Source organism: Apus apus, chromosome 1, assembly GCF_020740795.1.
Source record: "Apus apus isolate bApuApu2 chromosome 1, bApuApu2.pri.cur, whole genome shotgun sequence".
NCBI classification, from domain to species: Eukaryota; Metazoa; Chordata; class Aves; order Apodiformes; family Apodidae; genus Apus; species Apus apus.
In genome coordinates this window covers 169164426-169188558 of record NC_067282.1, presented here as the reverse complement: position 1 = coordinate 169188558, position 24133 = coordinate 169164426, and the positions used below count along the sequence as shown (strand labels likewise).

Below are 24133 nucleotides of genomic sequence, written 5' to 3'. Positions count from 1 at the left end.
CCTAGGGAGAGTCAGCAGTTTGGGACTCTGATGACTGAAAAGCTAGAGGATGCTGCTCAGAGGCTGAGTGTTGCCTAGCAAGGGCCATCCAGAAAACAGGACTGCTGGGGTAAGATGCTCTTTATTTCAATATAATTTCACTTTGTTGGGAGTCCTCATTTTGTTGGTCAAACCCAAACACAACAACTTGATTTGCCTGGGGACTTGTTGTGGAGTGGCAAGGGTGAGGTTGCACCAGAACTGTGGTTTGGCTTAGTCCAAAACTGTGACCAAACCTCACCACTCAGCTGCTGTCAGACACGAGTGTCTCCTCACCTCATGGTGTGAAGAAGTTCCTCTGCAGGTGTCTGGGAAACCCTTGTCTGGTTTGAGTATCCATCTGCTTGGATACTCACTCCTGGGGGAATGCTGGCGTCATGCTCTGAACTGCATTCATATAGATGTGGGTGAGAGTTAAAAACAGAGAGCTGCTGTTGCTTTCAGGGCTTCCTTCGAGACTTCCTGCAGGAACGGCAGCTGAAAGGCCGGGTTGCTACCAGGAGGTGTAGAGATGTGGTTTGGCCACCCTGTGAGCAGAAGAAGCCACCTAATACTGCCTTGGGTTTGGGTTAATGGAGAACATATATGATACAACTGGGAAGCATGGGAATGGGCGAGGAAGGAAGCAAGCGGAGAGCAGTTTCTCCTAGTAGTCTCAGACCATTTGCTTGTCTCCTTGGGATGACTGCAGCCTGTGTGCTGCCAAGTGAAGATCTCTACAAGAGCAGAACGCTGAGCTCAGGTGCCCCTGCAGCTCCATCACCTCCTGAGAGAGTGCCACAGCCCTTTCATCACAGTATTTTACAATAAACAGCCACTTGGTACACCATATACATGCTCCAAGGAGCAGAAACCAAGGCTCAGACCTCCCATGCCCAGCTCATCTGCAGTTTTGCCTTTTCCATTTTTCAATGAAGTTAAACATTTCATGCTTTTATTTTTTCCACTCTGTACTGGCATAACTTCAGCAGGAGAGGGGCAGGCTCTTGTCCCACATAAACAAGGAGCCTGTCTCTTCAAGCATTCCTCCAAACAGTGAGAGATGGTGGGCTGAATCTCTCCAGGATGAGGAGAGTGCTAAGCCCACACCTCCCCTTCTGGCCACTTGAGTAGAAACTAAAACTGTTGGTGGGTCTTACAAGGATGCCACAGACATCCTTGAAGGAGCAGCCAAAGTTAGCAGTGTTCAGGATGGATCCAAAGTGGATAGAGCTAACCTGACTCTTCTGATAATCTAGGTGCTTCCTCTAGGTGAGCCTACACAGCTTTCTGCCAAGCACACTGGCTGGTTTGCCTCCACTCCTGAGGCTCTCAGTTCTCCCCATAAATATTTTCCCCACAGGGTCACAGATTTCGAGCCAGTGACCAAGCAGTTTAAAGTATGTTACCACAATTCCTCCTATTTAGGTGCTCAAATCCTCTGTTGGATCTTGCTCAGGATTTGTCTGAGCATCATGTCTGCCTTTCTGCACTTCTAGATAATGTGTGTGAGAACCACTTTCAAAAGAAGACAATAAGTTCAGTCAGAACCAGGGGAAGGACGGTCAAAGTTTTCTTTCACTTTTCTCATGATAAAATTCTACTATAGCTGTTTCTTTACCATCCAAGTTTTCCCATAAGTGCTGCATCTCAAATATCTCTGGAACAGCAGCAGAAGTAGCATTTTTTCCATCTGTGGAGGTCCCTTGCTCTGAAGTTGTCCCAGATTCTGCTGAAGGTGGTGCAGCGTCAATATGACTATGGAAGCTCGGTAAACTCCATCGCTGAATGTATCTCTCATGATCTGTCATGAAACCAGCTATGTTGCTAACAAGGGGTTCATGTTTGGGCTCCCCTATCACAGTGGGAAGTGACTGATGCAACTCAGAGCCTAGGAGGTATGTAGGCATTTCGGGGGGGAAATAAGGGTGGTCCAGAAGAGTCACATTTTCCTCAGTTAGACTCCTCTGAAGCTTCTCTTCTGGCATGCTTGCAGCGTGTGCTGTTTGCGGACCTGGTTTGCCCAGCACGTCAGGTGCTGTCTCCTCAGCTTCAGAGATTATGACCTCAGGAACTGGCTTGTTTATCTCGGATGAGGTGTCACTGTCGCCAAAATGTGCCTCATTCCTTGAGGTTTCCGTGATGGGCCCTAGATCTTTGCTACTGTGAAGCCTGTTGCTTCTGTCAGCTCCTTCGTGTTTCTTCTTGAAGCTCGAGGTAGAGTGTCTCCCTCTGGTGTGCATCTCCTGCAACCGCCTGATGTACCCCTTCTCGTCCGCTGGGAAAAACACGGAATTCTCACTTGTCTGCCGACTGTAGCTTCGGTGAGCCGGGGACGGAGGGCCCTCGTGGACGCTGAGAAACCTCTTGACTCTTCTTAGCACTGAATATTGTCTTCGGTGTTTCTCCTCTTCCCAGGGCCACTCTTCCCCGTGGAGGAATCCAGCATCAGCCAGCCTGCCAAATAAAGCCAGGTAGTAGGTATCACTATCACCGTATAGGAAGCATGTGGTCTGCATGCATGGATATCCCACTATCTCAGCTGGAAGATATAGGGACCAAGGCCCTAGTGTGTTCCCAGGGAAAAGAATGGAAGGGGTGGAAATGGGGTGAGGGTGCCAGGAAATAGTGCCTGTGCGTTTGGACCAGTTAGATAACACAGAAATCTCTCCACATCCAGGTGTCTCTTCTCCTGAGGACCAGGCTGAGAGGGCAGCCAGCCAGACATCTGGCACCATTTCATTTTTGGGCTGCATCCCTCTGTGGGCACTCCACATGGTTAGTCTTGGGCTTAGGGTGCAGAAAGTGGAGAAAAAAACCCTACTTGGTGCTCTAGAAAAAAATTCAGGAGAATCCTTCAGGTAAAAATAACAACAGCGAAAATGTTACTCCTGGAAGCAGGGTGCAATGGTTTAAAAAAAATGTTGGAATTACTCAGATGCCACAATCTCACTTACTTCTGGGGCATAACAGTGTGTCTCGAAGTCCCACCTGTAATTGGTACTCTTCTCCTGCCCATCCTTGGTGGATCATGAGAACAACTATTGCTGCACCTGCCAGTCAATTCAGTACACATTACTGACTCAGTGCACCCCAGAAGACAAACCAAACTGGCCCAGTTACCTGCTCTAAAGGCAAAGTTAGCAAAGGGGCTCGGGCCAAATCTGAGGTGAGGAGTGCTGGAAGGCAACACTAACCTGGATGGACAGAGGAACTTCATCCAGCATTTGTGAAAATCACAGAATGGCTTGGGTTGGAAGTGACCTTCAAAGGTCATCTAGTCCAACCCCCTGCAGTGAGCAGGGACATCTTCAGCTAGATCAGGTTGCTCAGAGCCCTGTCCAACCTGACCTTGACTGTTCCCATGGATGTGGCTTCCACCACCTCTCTAGGCAACCTGTTCCGGTTGCTGGCTTGAGGGAACTGGGAAAAGACTTCGGATTTGGGCTCAAATTTTATGTATTTGCTATAGACTTGGATGAATCTTTAGACCTTGTTTTGAAGTCTGTATAAGAACTACCCAGGTTTGCTTAGAGATTAACAGAGAAACAGTTCAGAGGAGAAAATAACTAATTAAAAAGTCAGCACATCAGAGCTGTTTACATTTCACAGGGGCTAACAAGGAGCTGTTTTTCATTCACTGCCCCCCTTTTTTTTTGTGTGAAATGCTTCTTATTAAAGATTGTTTGCAGATTCAATAATGTTTCTTCTTTGCCACCTTTTCGTGCTAGCAATTGCAGTAAAAGAAACTGTATTCTATGAGTTTTTCTTCTTTACTTCCTTGCTTTCTTCTTTACTTTTCTTTTGCCAATTGATTAGTTTTTTTTCAGAAGAAAAGAAATAAAAGGTTGTGAGTGACAAAAGGAACTCATATAAACCATTGTTCTTTGTAGTAGAATGCATGGAAAAATGTAAAAAATAGGAACAAAAATGATTAAGTACCACTTTCCAGGACAAATGAAGCACAATTTCATTTTAACAAAGGCTGGACAATTTTGGAAAAAAGCAAAACCTCCTGAGAGAAGTTTTAAACTTAAAAAAATAGCTACTATAAAGTTTAAAATCAGATTTTCATATAAAAACCTCTGCTTGCCCTGGTATTTATTTGGGCATGGTGGTATTTAAACTTACTGACCTATAATGCAGCATGTGACAAGTGTTCAACTCAACGGCTTCTAAGATAACTGGTCTATCACTGATTTCTTATATAGAACCTGACAACATGGGGCAATCCTGTATCCTCCATATGTTTCTTTATAATGATGGTTCTTGTGTTGCTCTCTGCAAATAACTCATCTTCTTAGGGGTAATGGTTTTAACCAGAAAGAGGGTAGATTTAGACTAGATATAAGGCAGAAATTTTTTACCACGAGAGTGGTGAAACACTGGAACAGGTTGCCCAGAGAGGTGGTAGAAGCCCCATCCCTACAAACAGTCAAGGTCAGGTTGGATGGGGCTCTGAGCAACCTGATCTAGTTGAAGATGTTCCTGCTCACTGCAGGGGGGGGTTGGACTAGATGGCCTTTAAAGGTCGTTTCCAATCCAAACCATTCTGTGATTCTATGATTGATCTTTTCACAAAATCTGACTGCTCCTACTTGCATACCTAGATTATTAGCCATACAATGTTTAAGATAGTCTTGTTTATCTTCACAAAGATCTGGACTGATTTTATCCATCATCTGCTAACTAACAAGCAACAAGCTAACTAAACAGGGAATTGTATGATGAAGCTGTAGTAAAAAAAGAATTATTAAGAACAGTCAGTCCCTGTCTTCAGGTGCCATCCTGTGCTCAGAGACTATCAACAAACCCTCCCTGCAAAGATACCCTATTTATTAATGATACACTTTAAGCTATGGGTGCACAATTTACATGAGCACATGGACCACTGGAGACATCACCCCACCACACCAGCCTGTCCACTCCCTCCTAACATCATTTCCCATTTCCATGTCCCCCCCTCACAGTACTGCCACAACCCTGCACTGATTGTCTGCCAATCAGTGTGGGCTGTAGGGGTTGGGGAGGTGCATCCTTCTGGCAGTATTAAGGACCCTTAGTGCCACTCACCCCATTTCAATAGTTGATCCAAGAAATGAAGGAATACAGTAATCAGCAGCTGCTTTTGTGTAGGGTGGCCGGGCAGAGGAATCATTCCAGTAAATATCTTTCTCCATCCTTGGCAAGTTCATGTGCATCTCGTCCACCGCCAGAAGTGAGACCTTAGATTTTTTTTTGTATAAATCATGTCACTTTCAACACAGTACAGAATATGAAATAATCTGCTTTGTAGTTCCCTGGGTCATCAGTTCTTTCAGAAACACTTTAAAGTAAGCTGTGTATGCTGGCCTGGGCATTGGGAAGAGACTTGGAATTATAAAATACACCCCCTGTACCCTCCTGTATTTGTGAAAGTGTAACTTTTCTTGTGACTTGAGTCTTCTATGCTGCAAAGATACTTGCATCAGACTGAAGACTCTCGTCATGCATGGCGAACGTGATCCTCCATGTGCTATGTGAAGTCTGTGTAGTGTATTGTTTGTGCTCCCTAAAAAGTCCAGAGCCCAAGCAGCTTTCTGATAGGCTTCATCCAGACTTCATCAGAACAAAGTATGTGACCACCCTGTTATAGGGTCTTCAAATATATTTTATACAAAGGCCTCTGAGGCATCATAGTGTGAGTAGCCTGAACTGGTGTCAAGCCAGAGAGCATCTCTGGCAGCGAGAAGGCCTTTCCCACTCCTGCATGCACCTGCATTGCTTCTTTGCTTAATATGCTGGTTTGCTTGCCCTGCCCTCACTCCCTCTAACACCTCGGCTCCGCTTTGCCAGCCCAGTGGTCCCCAGCAGAACCCAGGGGTCTTACAGCAGCTCACTCCTGTGCTTGGCTTTGCCTTCAAGGGGAACAGCAGGTGCTGTGGGACCTTTTCACATCTTTGGGCTCCTTCATGGCATGATAGACAGGGGCTTTTTGGGAACTGGGGGTAACTGCAGTAAATTTGTACCCTGGCCATGTCACATCTCCTGCCACTGAGGACACTGGCTCCTGTGCCAACCACAGATGCCACGGTGGGCAGCAGCATCGCAACGTGAATCACAGTGTGAGCCCTGCTTATTAGTTGAAGGTCCTGCTTTTTGGTTTTGGTACCTTCGCCGCCTTTATAGTTAAAAAAAAATAAAATAAAAGGAAGGATCATACATAATATGGTAATCTGTTGACATTCAGATTAGCAAAACATGTTCTCATCTGTGTAGGAATAGATGGCTTTTGGATTGTGCAGGATTGACCTATATTACATGTTATTCCAGGCACAAAGTGAGCTTATAGTTTGAGGTCAGCTGTTTGCATGTTTACTCAGGCCTCACAAATGCCAAATACTAAAATAATGATGCATTAGCTTCTAAAAACAAAATCTGGGGATCACAGACATAGGTACTCCTTCAGGGAATGAATTTGTTTTGCTGACATTTGTTGCCCTTAATTTGTACCTCAAAATACAAAACAGCATTAAATATAATGATAACCTATGGTATAGTAAAGCTGGAAGTAGAAATAATAACAGCAACCTGCAAATTCCTATCGATGCACCAGTTAGTTTCAAAATCATCATCATCTTCTCCAAATGGATTAATAAGTTGTTCAGCGACCTGAAAGGAAAATGAGACAGTGAATAGAGATTGGCCTGCCATGTCAGGACTGCTGCCACAGAGAAAATAGGATCAGGTTTTTCTCTCTCTCCCTGCTTGTCACTTGCAATCACAGCTTGAGCTCCTGTGTGATGGTTTTGCCAGCCTAGCAAGGGCACATCTTGCTTTTCCTACAGATTCATGCCTCTGTGCCTCATTGGTGCTGTCAATTATGATTGTCAGTGCTGGCCTACTGGGAATTGAGACATGTCTGGGCCACTGTAACTGTCACATAAGATAGTCATTGCACTTCCTTACTGTTGTCTTTGGCTGATTTAAATGAATGGTGTAGCAGCTAGAGGCTCTGTTATTGTATTACAGTCTGCAATACTCCATGAGCTCATTGAGTCACTATTCCCAAGCCCTACAGCTGGAGTTTGCTGCAGGGAGTACAGCTCATCTCTCCAACTCAGCCTTCAGCCTCTGCTTGTTTTTCGGGGGTGATGCTGATGGCATCCCTCTGAAGCTTTTCAGGAAAAGCAGCTCACCAAAATACTTAACTCAGGTGGATGCCAAGCATCATGCTAGCCAAAGCCAGGAGAGAGGACCTGAGTTTGTTCTATAATTCAGCCTGTTATTTTGGCCTTCTGTACACAAAGTGATTAAAATTGCAGGGGAGAAGCCCATCCTGTGGAGGAGACAATCAAACAGTGAGCCTAAAGACACCTTTGTGGTGAGGGATCTTAGTCTGAGAGCTAGGCTGGGGAAGGAAACCTCTCTGGCTGCCCATAGCCTTACCCAGTCCTGCTCCCTCCCAAAGGAATAAAGAAATGGAAAACAACCAGAGACTGCTCTCCCATCCCCATGATCACCAGAGTACATTGTGGGGACAAACCTCATAGCTGCTGGGGGAGAAAAAAAATATTAAATAGGAACATATATATTTTTTTAAGTTTCAGGAAATTCAGGCTGCTTCTCTATTTCTCAGTTCCTTGGTACACCGAGGTTAAATATCCTCTCTCCTTCATGCTTTTCTCTCTCTGTTTGCCTTTGCAAGTCCTGGTTTTGAAGCTGATTACATTCTTGCTGACCCTTCCAAGCCTACCTGATGGTCACCAGGACCATGCACAGAAGCAGTGGCCAGGTCCTCTGTTCAATGCGGATATGGAGGAAGTAACTGTATGATTAAACAGCCCTGCTTGTGAAGCTTGCTATGGGTGGCTATGATCTAAATAACTTATAACAGTAAGGCTGTCACTCCCTGGCTATTTACTCCCACGTGCCTCTAGGATATACCAGTTGGTAAGCACCTGCTGACTCTCCAAGGCCATCACTTCCCAGGTCAGCAGTGGAAGACAGAAAATGAGCTGCTGAGCAGGCTATTGTGAGACCCGTAAGGCAAGACAAACAAAAAGGAGACAGGGGACACCTCTGCTCACACTCATTGGCCTGGGCCATAGCATCACATTTGAGATATAACTATGGAAGTGCTGCAATAGGAATAAATCAGAACACAGACTGTGTTGTGTCTCTCTAGGGAAGATGCTGGATCAGTTTGTTGTAAACCAGGGGATCACCACCCAAAAATCCACTGACAAACTTGTCACATGACCAAAAAAAGGTGAGCAGGGCTGGAGCAGAGGGAACACCAGTGGTGGCCTTTTGCTTGGCTGACCTGGTCTTGGCATATGAGACACAACTTCATTCTCCATAAAGGAATGTTGTACTGGACAACTAAGGTCTGAATTTGGACGGTCTGTCTATCTCTACAATGAAATTGGAATTTAGAAGTGTCTTACACGATGGGAAACCTTACCCCTGTATTGTAGATACAACAAACTGGGCCCGAGGCCAAGGCATGAGCTCAGTTTAGCCATAATTTCTGAGGAACTGCCAAGTTACTGGAAGTCAATAGCTCTGGGCCCTTTCTGCAGCCTGGCAGCCAAAGCCCAACACCCTCAGCAGGAAACAGGCTGTAACCTTAAAGACAGAAATATCCTGACTCAGTGGCACTGCAGGTTTGGACAAACCTCCGGTCTGAGGGAGCACTGCTGATATTAAATTCACTTTTTAAAACTGCTTCTCCTCCCTTTAATTTCCTTATGCAGAAGATTTTTCAGTTACGATGACATCTTGTACCTGCTGTAGTCAGAAGTCAGCGGGAAGTCCTGAGCCTAACTGGAAGAGATGCTATTAACAGCCTTGGGTTCAGATGAAGGGGAAACCATTCCCCCTATTAGAAGCACCAGCAGGGTGGTCCAAACAAACAGCTTACAGTTTTGTAAGCCACTAGTAAAAGCCTGGAAGTCATTGCCTAGAGATAAAGCCTCACATTTCTGCAGGAGCAGCCTGCTAATCCTGCCACACCATCCCCACTTTCTCTCTCTCCTGCTCCCTTCCAGGCTGGTCCCTATGTGGCAAACCCCTTTTCCCCCTGACTTCTGAGGACACAGGACTAGAGGAGCTTGCCCTGTAGGCACTTTATTTTCCTCTACAATCCACCATCTCAGTTGTGCTGCCTACTGTACTCTGCCCTTTGGAGTTGGCTGTGGGAAGGGAGCTCTAAAACTGGCCAATCTTTGTGCAATTCATATTCTAAGAGAAAAGTTAGCTCTAAGTTTCCAGCCATGACTAAAAATCCCCAAAGGAAATCTTAATGCACATGGACCCTAATGTATCAATTTGCTTTTTATTTGAAAATTTTTTCCAGTTAGTCTACCCTGATACTTGCTGCAGAAGAGAGAACTGCCATGAGGTATGTGGCTTAATTACTCAACTATCACCATGATGGTGATATGTTAACTGAGCAGGCATCAGAAGGCTAATGGGTAGCATCCAGTTCCTTCTATAACTCTTCTGTTTAATGAACATTTTTATGTGTTGGGGTTGTAGCCAATGTTGCCTGTTGGATAGCCCTCTGGAACTGGAAACCTTTAATTGCCTGCATCTGATTAAGTTAACAGCAGATACTAAAGGCTGACTTTGATCATAAGAAGAAAGTAGAATTCAATCCCTTTCAGCCCATGCCAGGTCTGCAGCTGTATTTCCCCATTGCGCAGCAGAGTGGGAGAAAGGTTTTTCTTTTAATCTTTCATCTGTCATTTTATAGTCCAAGTACTGGGATCTTATTTTGCCTGAGTAATACTCCCTTGGGGAGCTGTGGCTGCACTGGCCCCACTAAAATGGGCTCTTTCAGGTTCCTGATGGTCTCTTACTGTAAGATCTGTCAGGTGGAATTTAAAATGTATTGCATGATGTTTCTTTATGATCACAGGACACTTTGGGCTCAATACAGCTTTGGTGTAACACCATTAATCTTCAATGGTTTTACAGTGTGCCACAAATCTGTCACCATGGCTTCAGCTCTGACATCTTCACCCAGCCACCCCCAGGAGGGTTCCCCCATGACCTTTCCAGAATGCTAGCTTACCTTGAGCCATCCTGCGTAGAAGAAGAACTGTAACAGTGTGAAGATTGGAATGTAAAGATCTAAGTCATGTCCCTGATACCCTTGGTCAGTGTCCAAAAATTGGCGTCCTATCAGGCAGGCAAAGAAAAAAGTATAGACAGCGAGAGTAACGACCTGCAAAGAACAAAACTTCATTGAAATTGTGTGATAATATAATCTTATGAATAAGGCAACACATACCCAAAGGCCTCTGACTACCATGAATTTAGAAATCTTTAGGGGGGTATTATAAATAGAGAGTCCATGGGAATAATTACAGCCAGGAAGAAGATCCAGGAAACATAAAAACATTTCAGTGTTTCCTCCTCCCAGATTTTGCAAGGCCTGCAAAAAATCTCTGCATTAAATATGACCTAAGCAGTTAGCCAGGCCTCCGTGATCCCATAGGAGTCAAGTCCTCAACAGCTTGGAGACTCTAATTGACTCTATGGATGTTTTGCACCCAACTCCCCTTTGAAGGGAATAGTATTTCAAATTTTATAAAGGATAATGTCTCAGTACCTGGGTATAGACCAGTGGAATTCCAACCCAGTCATAACCAAACAAGAGACTACACCAAGACCGGTACTTATTCATCTCCTAAAGAGAAACAAAACAAAACAAAACAGAACAACCTCAACAAACTAAAATTGCATAGCATTCAATTCTAAATGACAACCACTTCATTACAATTCATATTTACACATATAGAAGGACAGGGAGATAAGAAAGTGGAGTATATATAACTTGATATCATAACAATATCCAAAACCTTATTGTCACATTCAAATATTCATTTAGTTTGTGGAGTTGAAATAGTGTCTTGTGTATTTTTTCACAAATTATCTTTTGTTTCTAACTTATCCACAGTCCAGTGATACACGAAAGAGAATATATTATGACACAAAAAGGATGTTTGACCACTTAATGAAATATTCAGGAAGATTATCTTCCCTGAAACTAATATTAAAATCTTAAAAATGTCAAATTATTCTCTCTCTTTTTTTTTTTTTTTTCCACAGCAATGAAACAAGTATGAATTTACAGTGATGTTACAATAATTTTTAGTCATCAATTTGTTGCTTCAGTTAATGCCTTCTTAGTCATATAAATACCATCCCAGTGACCTGCTGTTGTGTGTCCCCTCTGTAAATTGGTAAACCCAGAAAAATGGTATAAAACGTGAGTAAAATCATTTAGGTGACTCTGGAGTGTTGTGAGCACTAAGTCAAATTATGTAAGTGAAAAGCTACCACACAGTAGTTTCAGATTAGTTTTCTGCAGATTTACTTTCTCTACTTACAGTCATCAGTGCCTGCAGATCTACACTGTCTCGAATTCTTCCCTCTTTTGTTGCCTTTGATGCCAAATTTCCAAACCAGACAAATGGAACCCAGTATTTAAGGTGAGGAGACTTAAGGTCATCAAAAAGTTTTCTTTCATATCTTGTCATGAAACCTATTTACAAAAAAGTACAATAAATACAAAAATAAATGCATAAGATTTCATTTACTCTGTTCAGTCAGTACAACTGATGCTATAAATTTTGACTGTTTGAATCTCTTTATGTGATATTTGCATAGAAATATGCAAAGCACTATTTATAATTCTAACTCGTAGCCTCCTCCTTTCCTTTTTTGAGATTCTATTTTTTTTCCAGGATAGATCTTGATTGAAACAACTTCTTTTAGCAATAACTACCTGTGCAAAATCCCTCTTAATCAATTTATGCAATAATGTCCTATTACTGTGTTCTCATATCTGACCACTAACAGGTTGTTGATACATATAACACTAAGAATTATTTTTTATAGGCCACATCTGGAATACTGTGTCCAGTTCTGGGCTCCCCAGTTCAAGAGAGAAAGGGAACTGCTGGAGAGAGTCCAGCAGAGGGCAACAAAGATGACTGGGGTATTGGAGCATCTTTCTTCTGAGGAAAGGCTGAAAGAGCTGGGACTCTTTAGCCTGAGGAAGAGAAGGCTGAGGAGAGACCTTGTCAATGCCTGTAAGTATCTAAAAGGTGGGAGCAGGGAGGATGGACCAGACTCTTTTCAGTAGTGCCCAGTGACAGGATGAGGGGCAATGGGCACAAGCTGGAACACAAAAAGTTCCATCTGAACATGAGGAAAAACTTCTTTACTATGAGGGTGAAGGAGCACTGGAACAGGCTGCCTAGGGAGGTCGTGGAGTCTCCTCCTCTGGAGATACTCAAGATCCACCTGAACTCAGCCCTGAGTAATGTGCTCTAGGCAATCCTGCTTTAGATTTGGGGTTGGACTAGATGGTCTCCAGAGGTCCCTTCCAACTCTGACACTGCTGATTCTGGGAATTCTCCAAATTACTCTCTAGTTTCACATTCTCCTCTTAGAAAAATAAGGAACTGGATATATCAGTCAAGAAACTATTACTTTTCAGCAGTGATGGTTCAGCAGCGTCTTGACATATGTTGTAAGGGCAGTTATGTGACCACCTGATTCTGATATTTTTTGGGTAAATCCGCAAAGCATTGATCAAGCAACAGAGAATACAAGTGCATGTGTGAAACAGCTCAACAGAGACCATGACTTCTGCCAGTGGAATACTCCCTGCCAGATTGTGTTTCATGTTTTCTTTGGGGTTACGAAGGCATGCAAAGAGATGGAGAAGGAATAATGTACAGAAATCCTGCTGCTAGCAGGACACTGGGCCAGAAGACGTGCAACAAGTCAACCCAGGAGGTATGAAATACTGCTACTGTGGAGAAGGAAAACATGGACAGGACAGAAAACTCTGTGGAAGAGGCAGAGTTCAGCAGCAAGACACAGTATTCCTGCAGTACCCTGCAATCTGACAGCAGAATAAGACAGAGCTAAAAGATCCCTGGACAATTTGCAGCCAGCTCTCATAATCAACTGCACAGAAATAATCAGGCAACCAGACAAATTGCCCTGCTAGTCATGACTCCTGACTCCTGAAAGTCTTTCAGGCTGCCTTTGATTTTTGGCTGGGAAGCCTATTCTTTACAGGACAGGAAAAGATGTTTCCATCAGGCTGAATCAGACAGACAGGATATCAGAAAATTGACAGTCTGGAGTAAACACTGGATGCAAGTCACTTGAGAGGCTCTGGGAAGTCATTATCTGGAAGGACACAGCCTGAGGGGGTCACAAAGAACAGCAAAACCACAAGGATCAGTTCAGCTCTCCACTGAAAATAGGTACATTTTTGTTCAGAAAAGCTCAACAAACCCTGGTTCTTTTAACAGTAACATTCATATTGTCAGTATTTTTAAAGTTAAGGGGTTGGTGCTTGTATTAATTAAATATTCTCTTTGATGGATATTAATAATGCCTAATATTTTTATCCCAGAAAAGATTAAAGAAGTCTGGATTGCTCTTACTACTGGTGAAGGGTATGGAAACAATACACAGTTCAGAACCAGCAGTAAAGAAGCACTTAATCTTCCATCACATACAGAGGAAGATCTCAAACCTCAGTTATTAAAATTAAATGGTTTCTAAACATGGTCATGCTATTTTGGTTCAAGAGTATTCAGAGAATTAACTGAGGAACTCTCTGGTTTTGACAAGCACTGGAATAGTGGAGCAGCCCCAGAAGAGTGGAAATATTTGGCAAGTACTGTGCAAAGATCTTGAAAAGGATGATCTAGGGAATGACAGGGCGCTGAATCCTTGTGAAAGCATGAGAAGCTTGACATGGGATGCAATAAATAAATAATCAAAGGACACTAATGTGAATAGTGTCAGCCACAGTGATCTTGTGGGGAAATTATTGATGAGAGCAAAAGCCTGGCTGTAAAAGTAGCTTGTACTTCCCCTCAGGTAATTAAAAAAGTATCAGTTCTTCCATCAAAACAGAATGGTTTGAGACAAGACTGGTCAGGGTACCCACACCAAATACTCTGAAGAGGAATGGCTAGAGAAGGAATGGAACGGCAGCCATCTCCCACATCTTCAGAGTTCACTAACAATTACCAAGTAGATGAACGTTTTGCTTTCTGCTTCTGTGTTGTGTGGGAAAGAATTAATTGAGGTACTTCATTCCAGTAGAGTTTTTGGGACTGCAAACTTCAGTCGTTCATGGGTATTAATTTAGTTGGGCTCACTACTCCTGTTTCTCTTCAGCATTTCCTATCAGCTGTTTTGGGCTGCTCTCTGCCCAGCTGCTGATTCACTATTCCTGTTTTTTCAAGACTTGTGTTCTTGAGCATGCAACTTCCCTCCAGCACTTTGCAGCCAACAGGCCTGGCAGGCTCAGAACTGCTGCTAGGCATGTGACGCTCACGGCGTGTGTGCCACGTACTCAGCATAACAGCATCATGGATCTACCTGCATGCCTACAGCTCCATAAAGAAAGCTAAAAAAAGAAAAATACTTTAGAAAAGAGTTAGGAGTAAGATCCAGCACTGAAGATCATCCCCTGTAAGGAGATACTACAGAAGGTGAAGCTCTTAGGTTTATTCAAGCCTTTATGCACCCTGCTAACAGGTTGCTATTGAGGGAAAATGGGGTATTAATCTAATTAAGAAAACAATAACGCAAACCCATGACAAAATCCATTGAGTAGAAGATGATGCTGTGCAAATTCAAACTGAGAATAAAATTTCACTTTTCAACAGTGAGCTCACCCTTGGAAATGTCAGTTCACCTAGAATGTGATGTAGTCTCCATTATACCCAGCTGAATTTTAAGTCAGGGCTGGTTATGTTCCTAGAAAGTGTTATAGCTCAGTCAGGAATTGCACCACAACAAAGGATGTTGTGAGTAAGCTTTTATGCCTTGTGTTATGGATGAGTCAGACTAGATTAGCATTACACTGTTCTCAGACTTTTAAATCTATGAATTTAAGCAGTTCATTTGCTGAAAAGGGAAATGCATAGCAATAGTCATGCTGGGGCAGTTCTCAGTTTGGCAGTGAAATGCAAAGTCGGCACAAGTTGTTTCAATGATGACTGTGCTGTAAGTATTAGATTCTGCTGCTCACATTCATATTAAATGTTGCACTCCCATGCAGTCTGATATGCAATGACACAGGGAGCTAGGGATGGGATATTGCAGGGTACTGTCTTCATTACTGGATGTTGACAGAACCAAAATACACCATCAAGTGATCAGTACTTTATCAACAAACATTCTGTGGCACAATAGGTATCAAAACCTACAGAATAAGTACTGAAATCCACAGAGCTGACTACACTATTAATACTTAGTTATATAATTTATAGTAGAACATTTCCCACTGTAAACAACCAAACAAAACCAACAAGAAACAAAAAATCCACCAGAACTTGTTTTCCAGTCTGCAATTTTTGTACAACACTGTGACATTTTGTCTCTCTTGGAACAGATTGTCTTTAGCAATAGGGAGGCAGAGCTGGATTAGCCTGCTGGAAATGTTGTAATTTTCCAGTGTGTACTAGGAGCAGATTGCTGGGGAGAGTGGCAGAAGCTTCCCTGACCTCTCACAGGCACAGTTAAACAGTTTTGTTGAACTGCACAAGGAAGAGAACCTCAAAATCCAGCTGAATCCAACACAATTTGTTTTGGTTTGGTTTTGGTTGTTTTGGTTATGGTTTGGTTTTTTTGTTTGTTTCTTGGTTTGGTTTTTGGTTTTTTGTAAGGTCAGTGCATTCTGCATTTTGCCTGGCTATTTTTTTAATATCAAAAGCTTTTCACACATACTTGTAATGTGTATAGGGACATACACTCTACATATTTTAACTTGCTATAACTTTGCTTGCTAATCTCTGCCAAAGGAATAATTTTTTTAAAATGCAAGATGTTAAGTAAAAAATGTATGACTTGTCTTATTTGGAACAGATCCCCACATCTCTGCACTGGTGTCCTACCCCTGACTCTGACCAATCCAGTCAGAATGCATGGCATCACAGCTTACTTTTAAATACTCAGTGGCAGGTCCTTCATGGACAAGCAAAATCTTACATGTTGAACTCTATTCCCCATCATCACACTCACTGTCTTATCAAAACAACAGAAAATTTAAGATCCACTTAATGTTCATCCCTGTAAAGCTAAGCTTAAGGTGAGAGTGCAATTTTAAAGAAAACACCCTTGAGGTTGTGGGGGGTTTTGTGTATTGCAATAGATCTACGGGTAATACAAGCTACTTACAAATAATTGAGATAAAGCTGTACCGGTGAAGTGCAGAGAACAGCCTGACATTCAAAACAAGGTTATATCCAAGGTTATATCCTAGACATTGAGGCAATGGTGTGTAACAAGTCCACAATTACTACTGCATCATACAACAGTGCAACTACATTATTTTTCACATTTTGGAGAATGCTGCACCCGCTCCGTAGGACTGCATGTTCAGGCCAGGCCTATTGCCTTCACTGCCTCTTGTCTGAGAGAAAATCGACCTAAGAACTTCAAACTCGATGTCTGTAGCGTTGCTAGATGAAGACTTTGAGAGCATTAAAGGTGCACGCTTAAGGGCACGTCGTTCAAGCCCTGGACAAAAACGTGGTAGCTTTGACATGGGTCAGTATGAGGCACACGGGGGCCAAAGAGGAAGGGGAAAATGAGCCTGGCTCCTTCCCTCCCTATGCCCCCACCTCTGAGGGAAAGGAGAGACATTTTGGGGTGAAGGACTCAGCAGTACCTGCTCCTACCACGTGGTCCATGGTGGGAAACCTTTTGTACACAGCTGTGCTGACGGAGCGGAAGATCAGCAGAGACGTCAGGTTCACGTAGCGCATCAGAGTCCTCCGCAACAAGCGCCCGTACTCATCCCTGCCCTGCACGCAGCTGGAGATGAGGAACATCAGCCGATCTGGCCACGGCAAGTTCACAAACTGGTTCCACCAGCGGTTCACCACCAAAGTGACGTAGAAACCTGAGGTTTAGGAGGAAAAAAGAAATAAAAATTCCAGTGCCTATCAGGATTTCTGTTTAGGGTATTATGATTCAGTTTTCAGGGTGTTATCTGTATCACTAAGCTGCTACATTTCCCAGAATAAATGCAGTAAGTCACACTAAAACCCAGGATGCAATCAATGCTAATTATTTAATAGACAGTGCAACTTACTGGCCTGTTCCAGCTGAGTATATAATACTCAAGAACTTCCAGATTTCCTCTTCTGCAGTAAGCCTTGAGTGGATTTAGTGCTTTGAAAGTTCAGGCACAATGTCTAAGTGTTAGTGGGCACTATGTGTGTATATATATATATATATACCCATGGAAACTTTACTCTTTTGTTGGTCTATTAAAAACATGAGCATAAATGATGATGTGACAAAAGCAACTAAAATTTAAGGAGACATTTTGGAAGTTGATTATTTTAAGCCTCTAACCTCTCCTATGCCCCTCAGCTCTGAAATGTTTCCATGCACAGACATTCACCAAACGCCTGAACAGAGACAGCGCTGGAGAATAATTTCCGATGTAACTGGTACTTACCAAGCACAAAAGTTACCGGGATTTGTTCAGCATATTTGTCACAGTAAATTGACAGTTTTTCAAAGAACCGTTTCTGACTACCTGTAAGAAAAAATCTGCAGCAAAAATAAAATGTATCCAGCCTTTCATAATATTCTGGCACTAGCTACAAAGTGCAAATATGTATGAATAATCAGGTATGTGCAATTGGGAACAGCCTTGGCTAATGTCTTCAAGCAAATTCTTAAAGGTAAAGTGCTGAATACTTTTGGCATGTAATGAAGACTCTGGAGGAGAAGACAATATTATTCCCCTGTCTTTGCAGTTTTCTTGTGACTAATTTGACTGGCACTACTAATTACTACTAACACAGCTGGAGAATTAACTTGCTATCTCATGCAGACCACTAACTATACCAAGCTGTAAGTCTGCTAGTAGAGATTGCTGCCATGTTTCAGAGGGCTACTTAGTAAAAATGCTCAGGTCAGCTTGAATTGCAAAAGGTTACCAAGCTCTAATAGCTCTTATTTAAAAATGCCATGATGTTTTTACTCTTACTCCTATGAAATTTCTCTCTTACACAAGATTAAGAACAAAACAACTGCATTTATTTTGCAGTGAGGAAAACATTCACCAGATCATAGGGAATGAGTGGAGCATGGGAGATTCTGCTCATGGAGAAGATACCTAATGAAATACAACAAGCTTAAATAGAAACAATTATTTTATTTGTATAAATGCATATTCCAGCTGTTCTTTGATTTAAAAATAAAAGGAACATGTGAAAAATATTGGCCCTGCAGCATATATAGAGGGTCTTCCATGGTGTGTTTACCATGGTCTTTAATTGCTTAACATTTCAGTAAAACTGGATTAATTTTAATAAATATGAGACTTTGGTGTTTCTTTACATATCAGGCTGTAAACTTTCTGACTTTACACGTATAGATTACTGAACATTTGGAAAATTAGTGATTAATCACAGACAAACTGAAGCTCATTTTCTCCTTTCTTCACATAAAAAGCAAACACTGAGATCTAATTACAGACCAAGGTAAGAGCTGAATCATGATTTTGATACTAATGTGTAGTGCACTTCATCAATTAAAAGTTACACTGTGCTAACTGATGCATTGCATCTGTCATAAGGGTGTTTAATTCACACCTTGGTGGAAGAAGCAACTCTCCTAATGTGACCCTCTTGGGTGCTGGGTTACTCACAGGTAACAACTGCATCTGGTTTCTATGCAGCTTTGCTTGGCCCTGCCAGCTTAAAAATAACGTTAGCCATGTCCTAGCTTTAAGCAAAACTTTGCTTTTCCTAACCTGGCTCTCAAATTATTACCTTTCAGGGTTGTTAAATAAATTACAGCAACTGAAGACAGTTTTGCAACTGTCTGTACTTATCATTTAGGTCTGTATTTATCATTTAAAGCAGAGAGTAATGTTTGCTGCCACCAATTCACCATCAAAATGATAAAAGCTGCATAACACAGGCAGGCTATGGGTGTTTATTCAGTAGGATGGTTGCTCTATACTGAGCTGAAAGTAGAATCAGCTGAATTCAATAGACAGTATTTTATTTATACCCTACATGTTTTCTCTAGAAGTTTTAAACACGGAAAGTAAAGGACATTAGAAAAGGTCCAAGGGAAAAAACAACCTCCCCCCAACCATAATCCATCAGTGTAGCACTGTGGAGTGTGAGACTTCAGTATAACATTTAATGAGATGTGAATTGGAAAGAGTGTACCTGTATAATACACTTATCGCTGTGTAAAGAGTAGCAAAAACAATAAATTCTCTGTACAGCAATTTGTAGATGCTGCCTTTCCACTTTAGGAGTAATCTGTGAAATCCAAAGAAAGTGGCATTTGCTACTTTGCTGGAATAAGTGACTGTCATCGTCTTGGCAGGCTGTGCCTAGAAACAGTAGAAGAGAAGCAGGAAACCAATAACATTTTAGACAGTGTATTCTAACCTGATGCACCCTTGTATAGATAGATACAGAGATAAACATGCACATATATGCATATAATAATAGCATATGTATACATTAATACATATTGTGTGTATTTATATAGATAGAAAGAGAGAGAGAAATTACAATCTTGCAGCTACAAGCCATGTTGAGACCTGCAGATTCATTGATGCGAGGCTGTATTTGGGCTTTACCTCAAAGCCCACCCAAAAGCAATAGCTAGCTCCACTGTGGCCACTTTACACCTCTATAGCCTCAGCTTACTCCCAGTTTGCTCCAGTGTGGTGTCAGCAAAGAAAACAAACTAAATTTGCTTGAAATTTTCAGAACTTCGTCAGCACTCCAGCAAGAGAATTAAAGCTAAATTCAACAAATGCACCTTCCTCCCCAGCCAGTGTTTGTAGCTGGCTTTGGTAATTACACTCATCTAAAACCAAATGAGATTTGGAGAATTCCTCTCTCATTAATGGTTACAACAGCAGCTGAGATCAGCTGGGGAGCCCTGTGATTTCTCAGCTTGGCAGCTGGACTTACTCATCAATACTTCACCATTGCATGGCCATGCAAAAAAAGCCACAGGGTTGCATGTGTAGGCAGTGTGTGACACAGTGTAAGTAAAGCAGTACTAAAAGTATACAGGTAAATATTTTACACTGGGTTTGTTACTTGCTTACCCAGCATAGGAAGATGCTACAGGAACTTTCATGTCCTTGCAAAAAAAACCCTAACTCCAAATGTGGATGAAAGCAGTTTTATACAGCATCCATGAAAATAAGTAACTAAGCACAAAACGTCAAGTTAGTTAGTGTGTACCATAAACGTGATTCTTGCCTGTGTTTTCCTTATGCCAGCTTAGGTCATTAACTCTCAGAAAAAAAAAATTGGAACCCATAGCTAGTAGATGGCTTGATAGTATTTTATGTAACTTGGCTGCGTCTCTGATGCAGAGCATAAAGTAAGCCATTAAAATTCAGCTATAAAAGTGCCACTTTTTCGTTTAGTCACCAAGGGAATCAGCATGGAAAAAATACCATAAGCCTTCTATTGCTGACAGACTGTCTCTTCTTGTCTGGAGAATGGTGGCTGCTGAAGGTTTGCCAACGTGGGCTCGGAGACTTTTTGTGTGTGGTTGTTTGTTTTTTTTTGTTGTTGTTGTTTTTCATTTTTTTTTGTTTTTAAGAATAATGGGTTTTATCCTTAAGCATCCAAATGATAGCCTTCCTGTTTTTGAGACTTGGCACAGGCCTTTACATTTTTTTGTTGTCATCCCTAATTCCAGACAGTTAAATTCCATAGCCAAACCAGCTGATTGGCATGCAGAAATGCTGTCCTTTCTTCTAAAAAGCCTGTGGTCAGGAAGCAACACTTAAGAAAATGGAAGCAGAGATTTCCATTCTCCAGCAGATATGGAGCTTTATAAACAAGGGGAGAAGCCTATGGCTGGGCTACAGGGGGGGGAAAGGGGTAAAAAAAAATACGCTTAATGATACATTGAGTTTCATGGGTTTGCTCTAAAAGGCTTTAGTCTTTGCCCATTAATGCTAGGGAGTGTGTGTGTTCAAGCCATATCGTTAAGAAGTATATTTCTATCTCTCCACTAATATTCAGTTTGCAGTGGAAACCTGCAGTGGGACTGCAAGAAATCAGATATAGAAAAGATATCTGATAATGTGAGGGCTTACAGCCTGGTGGGAACCCAGACCACCAGTGTAACATAGTGGAAAGAGTAGAAGATGAATTTAGACAAGTGCTGTCTGAAGTGAAGTATAAATCGCTAAATGTGGGGGCAACCAAATGTCGAAACAGAGGACTGGATAGATATCCCATGGTTTATGATCTTTAAGATGAAAGCACATAGTTTGACAAAATGTGACCTTCAGGAAAAATTCACACAGCTGAGACATACAGGGCTGGGGCCAAGTAGCTCTGCTGCTCTCCCCTGGTGTCTGGGCATCTCTGAAACTTTCTGTTCAGTCCCTTCTGGCCAGGCCACAGAGGGAACAAGATGGCCTCTAGAATCCTCATGGCATCTGCAGCTCTGCAAGAAGGCAGTGATTAGTGTCAAATCCATGGCTCTCAGTTTCTGCACATGAGGTTCAGGAAGGGCTGGTCCTCCCAAGCATCGGTGACTGGACAGTGCCAGAAATTGGCCAAAAGCTGAGCTGGACAAAATGGGTCCACCTCCTCTACAGAGCTACAGCAAATCCTGTTCTGCAAGGCCTATTGGATGAGTTTTGGCCACAGCTGCAGGACTGTAATAAAAGGGCTCAGGGTTAAGAATATTTTCCCTCACATTAGGCTGGAATAGGTGAGTTTTCTCCACAAAGTGACCTGATTCAAGCAACTAAATTTCACTTAATGAAATTCCAGCCATTTCTCTTAGCACTTTACTTGATGCCCTTAGGCTCTGAATAGAAGCTCTTCATGTCAGCTTGGGAGGCACTGGACACCCACAGCTTGTTCTTTCTGCCTCTGAAATGGGGAAAATAAAAGTGGGACTGTCACAGCACTTTTGGGCTTTGATGCCTTGCTTGCTTGCCTTGCCTTGCCTGTGATGCATTGTGTTTTACCTTTCTGCAAAGCAAACGTTTTATTGAACATTTACCATTGAGTTCATATAGGGACTTTGGGGTGATATAATGTAATGTCCTAAAATACACATTAGGTCAGATTAGGTGATCTAAAAACTCCTTAAACTATATGAAGCTATGAAAGACAGCTATGTCTCTCTGATTAGATTTCACAACATAGCAAGTGTAGATTTAAAACTGCACCTGTGTTTTTTTCTCTGGGAACATCTACAACCACTGGGCTACAGCCCTTCCCCAACGGGAAATTTTTTGCAGAAAGCCTTGCATTGGGTCTGGTTCTTGCATAGTGGTCCCAAGCCCCTGGTTCATGGGCAGCATGTTGACTGAGAGTCCTTCCAACATTACTCATGGTCACAGGAAATTAAAAAGATAAAACAGACAGACAGGAAGAGCAAAGCAGAACGATGCCCCCCAGCACATTCCTGCCTGAGCACAGTTTTGGCCAGGCTGAAGAAGGACAGAGAGTGTTAGATTAGATACCACAGGCACTGGTGTCATTAAACACCTTCCTGTTAATTGTGTTGCACTTAAATGAATTATCAAATATAGGGCTTGGTTTTCTGCTGCTATGGATTTGTGAGTTTTGAGGACATAACACAAGTTATGCCCATTTTATGTCTGCAGAGACGTAGGCTCATGTCTATGACACTGCTTTCCCTTTTGTTCAGTGTTTATTCCTTCTCTGAAAACTTCTCAACCACTGGCTGAAATGTGAGTTATATATTACTGCACTTTTGCTAAGATAATCAGAAGCCTTTAGGTATAAACTCCTAAAAATAAAATATTTTTTTTTTGTCCTCTACTAATATTGAGCCAAACTGCAAATGGAATATTTGCCTGGCTGTTAATTTCAGGATGCATGAGGATTCAGAGACAAACCACATTAAAAATAACAACCAAACAGCCATCAGTGTTTCCTAACTGACCATGAAAGGCACATTACAGAATGTATAAATAAACAGTGCCTCAGCACAGACCTGCCCCTTGTCATTGTATCACCTTATTTCTTGGTTATTGCATTGTAGAGAAAGTGAGAGAGAGAGATTTGAGTTAAGCCAACAACAAAAGCATATTAAGCTCACGCTATATCCACTGACCTGCTATTTTGATTCAGCAATCCAAGCCTGAAGGCAAATCCTGGACCCTTCCTCTCTCTCAGACGTCCCAAACAAGGTCCCCTTTAGGTCTGTGATGGTCACCTTGCTCTTCCCTTAACCTGAAGCAAGGGGTTGCTGCTGCTGAGCCCCAGGAGGATTGGACTGACAAGAACAGGGGTTAAAATATCTTTCCACTTCTGGAAGTCTGTTTTTGCCAAGTACTCTGTCCTGTCAGTTACACAGGGAACAAACGCAAGCAGCAGAAGCAGCAGCAGCAGCAGCTGCTGATCTTGCTCTTTTCTAGTCTATAATTATAACGCCACTTGCCATCAGAAGAACCCCTTTAATTTGAATGAAGAATCTTGCAGTGGTTTGGCTGGCACCTCCACTTTTCTCCATTTTATTTCCCATCACCAAAACAGGATAGACAAGGAGGGAGCACTTGTCTCTGAGACTTCTTTTGAAACGTGTGATCTCTCTGAGCCAGCCCTGTGACGAAACAGCAGAGAATAGCACTGACTACATCTAAATGACTACATGAAGAACAGGCAGGTGATTCGGGACAGCCAGCATGGCTTTACTGGGGGCAAATCCTGCCTGACCAACCTAGTGGCTTTCTACAATGGAGTGACTGCATCAGTAGACAAGGGAAGACCTGTGGATGTCATTTATCCGGACTTCTGCAAGGCCTTTTACTTGGTCCCCCACAACATCCTTCTCTTTAAGTTGAAGAGATATTGGTTTGATGGGTGGACTGTTCAGTGGATAAGGAATTGGCTGCATGGTCACACCCAGAGGGTAGGGGTCAATGGCTTGATGGTGGAAAATGGTGACAAGTTGTGTCTCTTAGGGGTCCATACTGGGACCAGTGTTGTTCAAGATCTTAATATATGATATTGACAGTGGCACTGAGAGCTCTCTCAGCAAGTTTGCTGATGACACCAAGCTGGGTGGTGGATCAAAA

At 42.4% G+C, this 24133-nt stretch overlaps 1 protein-coding gene across 5 annotated transcripts; it reads right to left on the bottom strand.

The window, feature by feature from the left end:
• Window positions 1-102: 102 nt before the first annotated feature.
• Window positions 103-23323, bottom strand: BEST3 (bestrophin 3). 5 transcript variants are annotated; one of them, XM_051630377.1, is made up of 11 exons: window positions 23170-23323; window positions 19254-19423; window positions 17522-17616; window positions 16724-16957; window positions 11400-11554; window positions 10619-10696; window positions 10079-10231; window positions 6589-6669; window positions 5092-5243; window positions 2976-3071; window positions 103-2475 (listed from the first exon to the last, which is right to left on the bottom strand). In XM_051630377.1, exons 2-11 carry the CDS (start codon window positions 19403-19405, stop codon window positions 1584-1586), a joined length of 2088 nt encoding a protein of 695 aa, XP_051486337.1. In that variant the 5' UTR covers window positions 19406-19423; window positions 23170-23323; the 3' UTR covers window positions 103-1583. The 5 variants fall into 5 exon arrangements, with proteins under 5 accessions (XP_051486337.1, XP_051486345.1, XP_051486374.1 ...); XM_051630385.1 differs by lacking the exon at window positions 2976-3071 and having other exon boundaries at window positions 23170-23320; XM_051630414.1 differs by lacking the exon at window positions 19254-19423 and having other exon boundaries at window positions 23170-23220.
• Window positions 23324-24133: the final 810 nt, after the last annotated feature.